The 8,484-nt window shown below is 35.5% G+C and overlaps 1 protein-coding gene across 1 annotated transcript; it reads right to left on the bottom strand.

Moving 5' to 3' along the window:
* Positions 1-4,474: 4,474 nt before the first annotated feature.
* On the bottom strand, positions 4,475-8,113 carry LOC117793328 (probable cytochrome P450 4s3). The gene is made up of 4 exons (XM_034633625.1): positions 7,783-8,113; positions 7,229-7,682; positions 4,887-5,605; positions 4,475-4,815 (listed from the first exon to the last, which is right to left on the bottom strand). Exons 1-4 carry the CDS (start codon positions 7,931-7,933, stop codon positions 4,649-4,651), a joined length of 1,491 nt encoding a protein of 496 aa, XP_034489516.1. The 5' UTR covers positions 7,934-8,113; the 3' UTR covers positions 4,475-4,648.
* Between the last annotated feature and the right edge of the window lie 371 nt (positions 8,114-8,484).

Below are 8,484 nucleotides of genomic sequence, written 5' to 3'. Positions count from 1 at the left end.
TCGTTTGTGCGTCAAGCGTCGGCGAATTCAACGCCACCACAATACATGCCACAAGCACCACCGCCATTTGTAATACCCAAGCGCTTGGCGCGTGCATCCACATTGACAGCAGCGCAACAACATCATCCACAACATGCACAACAATCACAACAATCACAACAATCACAACAATTGCATATGCAGCAGCGCGCCAGCTACGGCAGCGTCGCCGCTGCGCTGCAATCGATGCCTGAGGGCAGCGTCGGCCCCGTTGCCAGCCCTGGTTCCGTTGCAGGCGCATCGCCTCAGGCAAATCGCAAACACTGACGAAGGAGCTCCTTTTTCAAGTTCACTGGCAGTGGTAATAGTAATGGTAATGCTGCTACAGCTGCTGCTGCTGGTGCTGGTGGTGGCGGTGGCGGTGGTCCCACTGGCGAGGAGCCGCATCCGCAGCCACACCGACGCGATGTGTGTCGCACCATTTGCATTCCCTGGCTCTGAGCACAGAGAAACTAATTAATTCGAAGAAAAAAGCTCACGACTTCGGCTCAACCGAAGCTTTTATATCCTTGCAGATTAGTTAGTTTATAAAAAGCTCACTGAAAGCTCTCCAACTAGCTATTTTGTTGCGTTGCATTTTACAAAAAGCTTTTTAACCAGAAGCTTTTTGCAGAAAGCTCTTGAAAAAGGAGCTTTGTAGACAAGTTAAGTGTTCTATTAAGTTGCTTTCCAATATAGTGTTTAGCAGAAAGCTCTTTAAAAAGGAGCTTTTCACAAAAAGATCGTCAACAAGGAGCTTTTTACAGTTGCTTTTTAACAAGAAGCTTTTTGCAGAAAGCTCTTGAAAAAGGAGCTTTGTAGACAAGCTAAGTGTTCTGTTAAGTTGCTTTCCAATATGGTGTTTAACAGAAAGCTCTTTAAAAAGAAGCTTTTCACAAAAAGATCTTCAACAAGGAGCTTTTTACAGTTGCTTTTTAACAAGAAGCTTTTTGCAGAAAGCTCTTGAAAAAGGAGCTTTGTAGACAGGTTAAGTGTTCTGTTAAGTTGCTTTCCAATGAAGTGTTTAACAGAAAGCGCTTTAAAAAGGAGCTTTTCACAAAAAGATCTTCAACAAGAAGCTTTTTACAAAAACACCTCTAATGAGAAGCTTTTTACACAATTTGTTTTTAACAAGGAGCTTTTAACATCCAGCTCTCTAACAAAAAGCTTATTACAAAAAGCTCCTTAACAAGAAGATTTGTACCCAAGTGAAGTGTTTATTAGCGTTTCTTTCTAATGAAGCTTTTTAAGGAGCTTTCGCCATTCTTGCATGCTATCCAATTAAAGTTAAGAGAACGTAACAATCCATAGCTTTAATATTAAAATTAATATCGTCCGATGAGCCAAAACTATTTTTTTAAAAAGCTTCGCTATTCTATTTATATTTTAAACTGTTCCTAATGCAGCTTCATTTATAAATATTGAGTACTAAAATGCTCTGATACAATAATTTTAAATAGAAGAGCAGCTTAAGATCTTTAGTTGAAGGAGCTTTATTATGCGCACTATCGTCAAGCTTAAAAGCTTTGAATAACTGGCAAATAAAGCTATAGTTTTACAGATTGTCCGATAATATTAATATTGTTAACCTTCGACATGTCGAGTCCCTAATAAAGCTTGTTCCTAAAGCAGATTTTTATGTTTAAGTTGAAGAAAGCTTTTCAGCCCTAGTCGCTTGTTCCTACGACAGCTGTTTCTGATTAAGTCTGTCAATCTGTAAGTTACGATTAATAACTAGAATAATACAAAAATATATGTATGTATGTTTGCTTGAGAAACTTATTGACTATTTGAAAAAAAAGTACACTTAATTGTTATACTGCAAGGGTATACGAGAGTCGACTCTAAATACGTTAGTTTTCGACTCTCGTTATGTTGTTCATATGCTACCAATACCAAAACCTATGTACTTACTATATACCAGCTAAAGAACACGATATTTAGCCGCGTCATATCATTAGTCAACCTTAAATGCTTATAGCTGGAAAAGGAGAAGAGGTACGAAAGATCGTATATATACAAATAAAGGCGATCGAAATGGGCACAAAAACAAAAAAAAAAAACTAAAGGAAATTGAAGGCAATCTAGATAGGGAAATGTAACATACCAATAATAGCACATAAAAATAGAAATCCATTCACAAAATATTCAACAAAACTTATTGTAAAGGAATTTAACTAGTTGTTAATGATCGTGGATACTTACACGATCCATAATGATAACAATAATGAATATAACAGTTGGGCTAGCTTAAGGAATTGTCAGGGAACACAACACAACATAACACAAACAACCAGCCACTAGTTTGAGATAGTTGGGAGAGCAATATGTATGTATGTATGTATGTATGTAACAGAGATCAGCCTAAGTACTATATCTATGTATATCTAATCACATACATAACTCTAATCATATACAATATATATTTACTATATATTTTTGTTGTTAAACCTAACACAGTTGTTGGCTTTAGATGTTAATTCAAGAGAACAATATGACGCTATCTACATTAAATATATATATAATACTATACACACATAAACATACACGATAATGATCTAATACATAACAAATAAATTGTATATTCCATAGTTCAAAAGTGCGTGAAATAAACAATATACTTAAAAATATCAACATACTTTGTTTATTTTTATTCTTGTTCATATTTTGGGAATTCATCAGCTGTTTTCAGTTTATTGCCACAATCGCCTGATAAGGCCAAGGGTCTAAATACTCTGATTCCGTTTTATTCTCAGCATTTGTTCTACTTTTCGAGTCCAAGTTCCCCATTGTCAATAAACTGCGTCACATTTGATAATGATAATAATATTATCAATATAAACATTGCAAATCACTCGTAGGGGGGGACTTTTATGACACCCTCTAATTGAACTCATAATGATTAGAATTTTCAATTTAACAATCAAAGTTTATAAACACGTAAACAGGAAAGCAAAACAATCATTGGGATGCCGAAGGTTAACTACTAAAATTGCAAAATTTGTGATGAAATATTCTTTTGATTTTTTTTAAACTTTTAAAGTTCATTTTAAAAGGTTCATTGAGATTTCATATACTCATAACTTTGGGAAAACCGAAAAATTTTTTTAACATCCTTATCTCACTCATCGTACTAAAATTTCGAAAGAATTTGCTCAAAAAATGAATTAAAAAAACGTTTCTTAAACACCACTTAACTTTTTAATCTAGTAGACAGATGTTTATTTAATTATTTTGTTTTTTAAAAACTTCAAAACTTCATGCACATATATATTTAGGAAAACTCATCTGAATTGGCCTCTAAATTCAAATGAAGTATTAAAATTTAAAAATTTATTATTTTTATATTTTTTTTTTAATTTTAAAATCCCGAATTTATAGCTTTATTCAAATTTTGACTTAGAAATAAGTTTATATAAAAACAACACTACAAAATTGGTTTTTAAAGCCCAAAACTTAGATCAAAAAAATGTTAACTATTGAACAATCTTATCTATGTGTGTGAGTCTATTCCAATAATCCACCGGGAACTCAAAAGTCATAGCGTTCAATATAAATTGTAGGTTCGTAATAAATATATTTGTGCAATGTGCACGTATATATAATATTTAGCATTGAATTGCATTGTGATAGTCTACAAACCAGGAACAATATTGAACTAGTTACTAAGTGAGAAGAAGAAGCACAGTGATCAAAGTACAGCTAGAGACATACATATATGAGTGTGCTATACAATGCTACATTCTAGTGTGTTCATTTATAATGTAATTTCCTGAAGCTCAGAGTTCATTAGAAACGTGTGCAAGTCATTTAGAAGCATACATCTATATTTTTACCTACCCAACTGTCCCACTGAACTCAGCCATGGTAAGAGCTAGAGTCGTGAAATTAGGTATGTGGTTTCTTCATGATTAAATATGTCCCTAAGTAACATGCTCGAAACAATCCTATGCCTAATTTCCTATATCTAATGATATGTCTGGCCAACTATTTCATTGAACTCAAAGACTGTTAGAGTTGGAGCTACGAAATATGAAGCATACAGTTTTTTTTTAAAGGAATAGTTACTGAAGAACATATTATAGGGTATCTTATAGTCAAGAAACTTGTAAAAACTTGTTTGTTATTCCACTGAGCGCAAAGACTAAGAAAAATGAAGCATTTCGCTTATTGTAAATAGAAAAAAATAGCACAAACTTAGTACAGGGTATCTAGTAGTCGCAATAGTTTTAAATTGTATATTTTTCTAGTGGATTCCAATATTTTATTAGTTGGAGTTACGAAATATGAAGCATACAGATGCTATAGTTACTGAAGAGCAAATTATAGGGTGTCTGGCAGTCGAAATTGTTGTTATAGTTTGTGTTTATATTTTGACTGAGCTCAAAAATTAAAACAAATTAAGCGTACAGATTTTTGTAGAGTGTATAGTTACTGAAGAATATATAATAGGGTATTTAGTAGTCGAAATAGATTTTATAATTGGTTTATTTAGCTTACTTAGCGTACAAAAATTATTTATAAAAAAAAAATAATTATATTATAATTATAATGAGTTATGGTAGATAAATGATCTATGATTTGTCCGCTGCTGCCAAAGATTCGAGGAGTGAGTGGAGAAGAGGGTAGATTAGTTGGCTGTGGAGCGTGGCTTAATGCAGACTCGAACGCCATTGCCGCTCTTCATGACCAGCTCGGCGAGGGGATTGGGCTGATGACCCGCAACTGGCAGGAACTGATAATGGCGCAACAACATGGACAATGAACTCTTCAGCTCCAACATGGCAAACTTTTGACCTGCACAAAAAAGAAAAGGGAAATTAATTTCTTAGTCTCAATTTTTTTACCACTTTTCAACAGTTACTCACCAATGCAATTTCTGGGTCCGGCACTGAAAGCGGCAAATGCAAATGGATGCAATTGCTGTTCGTTGAGATAGAAACGATCGGGATCAAAGCGTTCGGGATCGGGAAAACTATCGGGATCACGATGCAGCATATAGATGAGACAACTGACGGCGGCACCTTTCGGTATTGTCAGTTTGCCCACATTTAAATCTTCGGCCACTTTGCGTGAGAAGAATGGCACGGATGGATAGAGACGCAGTGTTTCCTTGATCACTGCCTCCAGATATGGCATCGATTCCTTTTCCCTGCCCTCCAGCTCGATGGCCTCCTCGTAGACACGCTGCTGCACCTCGGCATGCTTCGATAGCAAACTGATGGCAAATGCAATTGCCGAACTGGTTGTGTCATGACCCTCGAACATAAATGTGTCCACCTCCTCGCGTATATCGACATCGCTCAAATCGGAGCCACCCTCCATCTGGGACAGCAGCAACATGTCCAAAAAGGCCAGACGACGCTTGCCACCGACATCATTATCCTGCTGCTGATCCTTCTGCTCTGCCAGCTGCTCTGCCTGCGCCTGCTGCAGCTGCTTGCGTCGCATGTTGATCACCCGATAGGTTTCCTCGTGCAACACTTGCAACGCCGCGTTGCGAACACGACCCGCCTCGGAGAGATTGAAGAGCACGTTGAAACGCTGCCAGAAGGAGAAGCTCTGCTTGTGCAGAATGCGGCAAATCCTAAGGAATCAACAAATTATCATCAACAGTTTCAAAAACTCTACAATCGAGAAGACCCTGTACTTTTTCATAAGCAAGCGAGCAAGCCATACACTAATAAATTTAAAAAAAAAAACCGGTCTACAATATGTGGAAGATTCGCAATCAAAAAACCATTATTTTTCTTCATTAAAGAAACTTTTAGAAGTAAATACTATACATAAAATAAAATATATCAAGGCTGCAAACCGGCTCTGAACCGAACCTCATAGAACCGGTTCGGTTCGGATTTTTAAGCAGCCTCAACCGGATCATGAACCGAACTGAAATTATTAACTTTGCAAACCCGAACCTAAACCGAACCGCTTTCTAAAATAAAAGGTTAGGTTCTAAAAAAAAAATATAATTACATAATTTTAATGGATTTCTAATATTTCGCAAGTATTTGAGACTTCGGCTTTAAATATGTCTTATTTAAATCTTCAAATCAATTAAATTTATCATCAAAATTAGATTTCTTTAAAAAAAAATTAATTAGTTCAAAATGTAGAGAAAAATGTATAACAATAAAAATATTTTTTTTTTTGTATAAAAGTTAACCAAGGCTCGAACTCAAACCTTGGGTTCAGAGGGTTTATAAAACAATTCGCAAACCGAACCGATGGGTTGCGCTATGGCTCGAACCGCCGAACCGAAGCATTAACAAAATTTTGAAGGTTTGCTGCCTTGAAATATATTAATGAGTTCTTTAAAAATTTACATTTTGAATGACGCATTTGTTGGTCTTTTAAAAATTATTCTGATCACAAAACTAAATGTGCGTCACTAACTAACAAATTTGTGCGTAAAGAAGACCAGTTTCTGAAATCAAGTATGTTAATTTGTTTTCTTAAAATAAATGAGACAGTTAGAAAAATAAATTTCAAAAATATCAATTTTATAATCCAATTGTTTTCAAAATTTGTCCATTGGTATTAAAATTCATATTTTTCTCAAAAAAAATAAGAGTTTTCGTCCACAAAATGCGCCAAGAAGAATTTTTTTTTTTTTAATGAATTAAAAGAAAAATTTAAAGTAAAAAATAAACAATGCAACCTTTTAAAAGTTCTTCTGCTTGAACTACCTATATGCTCATTATCCGATTTTAATAAAATTAAACACTTAACATGTGTGCCAAAACTGTAGACTCTGGCTCTTGTTCTTCTAATTTTTTTCCTGCGATTTAAGGGGGCGTGTCAAAATTTGAAGCTGCTTATTTTTTTTTTTAATCTATTTTATTTAAAAAAAACTTTTTCACTAGCAAAAGCTCTTTAAATAAACTCGTGTAGAAAAAAATCTTTTTTGTTATAATGATTTCTAAGCTATGTGAAATTATGCAATGATAAAAAAAAAAATAATAATAATAAGAGGTATCAGTCTTGTATTGCTGCTTACGGAAGTCCGCGCTAGTGACGAAAGCAGAACGAAGGGTGTGAAATCTCTAGCTCTCATAGTTTTTGACAACTAGGTGTGCAGACAGACAGAGCTGGTTATTATTATTGATATATCTATATATATCTTAATGGAATAATTTGACATACTTGAAGTAGGCATTGCAATTTGCAAGTACAGGGTCTAAACAGGGCTTCAAGCGGTGCTACTTACGTCTGCACGGCCCGCACATACTCCGAGTCGCTCTGCATTTGAGCGTGCTTCTTGATGCCCATCGCCGTCTCACAAATGGCGTCCAGGGCAAAGAGTGTGATATAGGGATATATGTCAAAGGGTTTGCCATCCGCATGCTCCTTTAAACGGTTGACCAATATGCGGCAATTCTCCTCCATCGGCTCCTTGAACTCACCGAGTATGCGAAAATGGAATCCAGGTGTCAGCAGCTTACGTCTGCGATGCCAGGACTCGCCGCCATTTGTGAGCAGACCCTTGCCCAGCCAGGGCTCCACCAGCTCATAGTTTCTCGATTTGTAGAGCAATGCATTGTTGCTCAACAGCTGCTTAATGTCCTCCGGCTTGGTGAAGAACACCATGAGATCCTTGCCAAACCAAATGCGAAAAACAGGACCATGACGCAAACGCAGCTCCTTCAACCAATTGAGAATTTCTGCGGCGAGAAGAACCGATTCAATTTTTGACCTTTAGCTCGACTGACTGACAAAAGTCGTTTTTTTTTTTTTTTTTTTTTTAATTTGCTCAACACTTACCCCCTTTTTTCACATTGGCAATCAGTTCACCCACACTCGGACCCGGCAATGTTTTGCTAAAACGTTGCAGTTGCATGAACCGCAAAATGTGGGGCAAGTAGCGTAAAAATATTGCACACACGGCAAATGCAAGCAATGCCAACGTATTCATCGTGTTCAACTTGAATTAAATGCAACTATCAATGTCAGTATTAGTGTGTTTGTGTGTAGCTTTCTTCAGTTTATTTTTTATTATATGACTCGTAGATTACACAGTGCGAGTCAATCAACCGTTCAGTTCTCGTCGTGAAGCTCGACTAAATCATTGCTAAGCATTGCAAAAATATAGTTGTGTCTTAACGATGATCGAGCAATTTTCTAACCAGCTCAATCAATGACGACACTAAAAATGCCCTACGAAAACAATTTTTTATAAATATACAAACACGCACATTAGGTTTTTATGGCATAAAAACCAGTTTACTTCTTTGTTATGGCATTTCAAAACACATTTCGGCAAAGATTTCACATTAAATTATAATTCTTTAAAGAACCCTTTATATAGAGAATGAAATCTATCGAGTTCATCCAACATTTTTATACTTTAAATATCCCAAAATAAATTAAAAAAAATAACGTAAATATAATTCCTTCGCATATAAATTGAATTTTCATGGAATTTATTATTATAGCATTGGCATTAAAAACTTGATGATATTACAC

This window comes from Drosophila innubila, chromosome X (assembly GCF_004354385.1).
Source record: "Drosophila innubila isolate TH190305 chromosome X, UK_Dinn_1.0, whole genome shotgun sequence".
Classification (NCBI taxonomy): domain Eukaryota; kingdom Metazoa; phylum Arthropoda; class Insecta; order Diptera; family Drosophilidae; genus Drosophila; species Drosophila innubila.
This window is presented reverse-complemented; position numbering and strand designations above follow the sequence as displayed.

What these genes read in the sequence shown, in the direction of transcription:
- LOC117793328 (XM_034633625.1), bottom strand. Translation starts at nt 7,933, where the DNA reads ATGAATACGTTGGCATTGCTTGCATTTGCCGTGTGTGCAATATTTTTA. An exon ending in TATGTGCGGGCCGTGCAGAC is followed by an intron (nt 5,606 to 7,228) that starts GTAAGTAGCACC and finishes TTGATTCCTTAG; the next exon opens with GATTTGCCGCATTCTGCACA. An exon ending in CGGACCCAGAAATTGCATTG is followed by an intron (nt 4,816 to 4,886) that starts GTGAGTAACTGT and finishes TTTTTTGTGCAG; the next exon opens with GTCAAAAGTTTGCCATGTTG.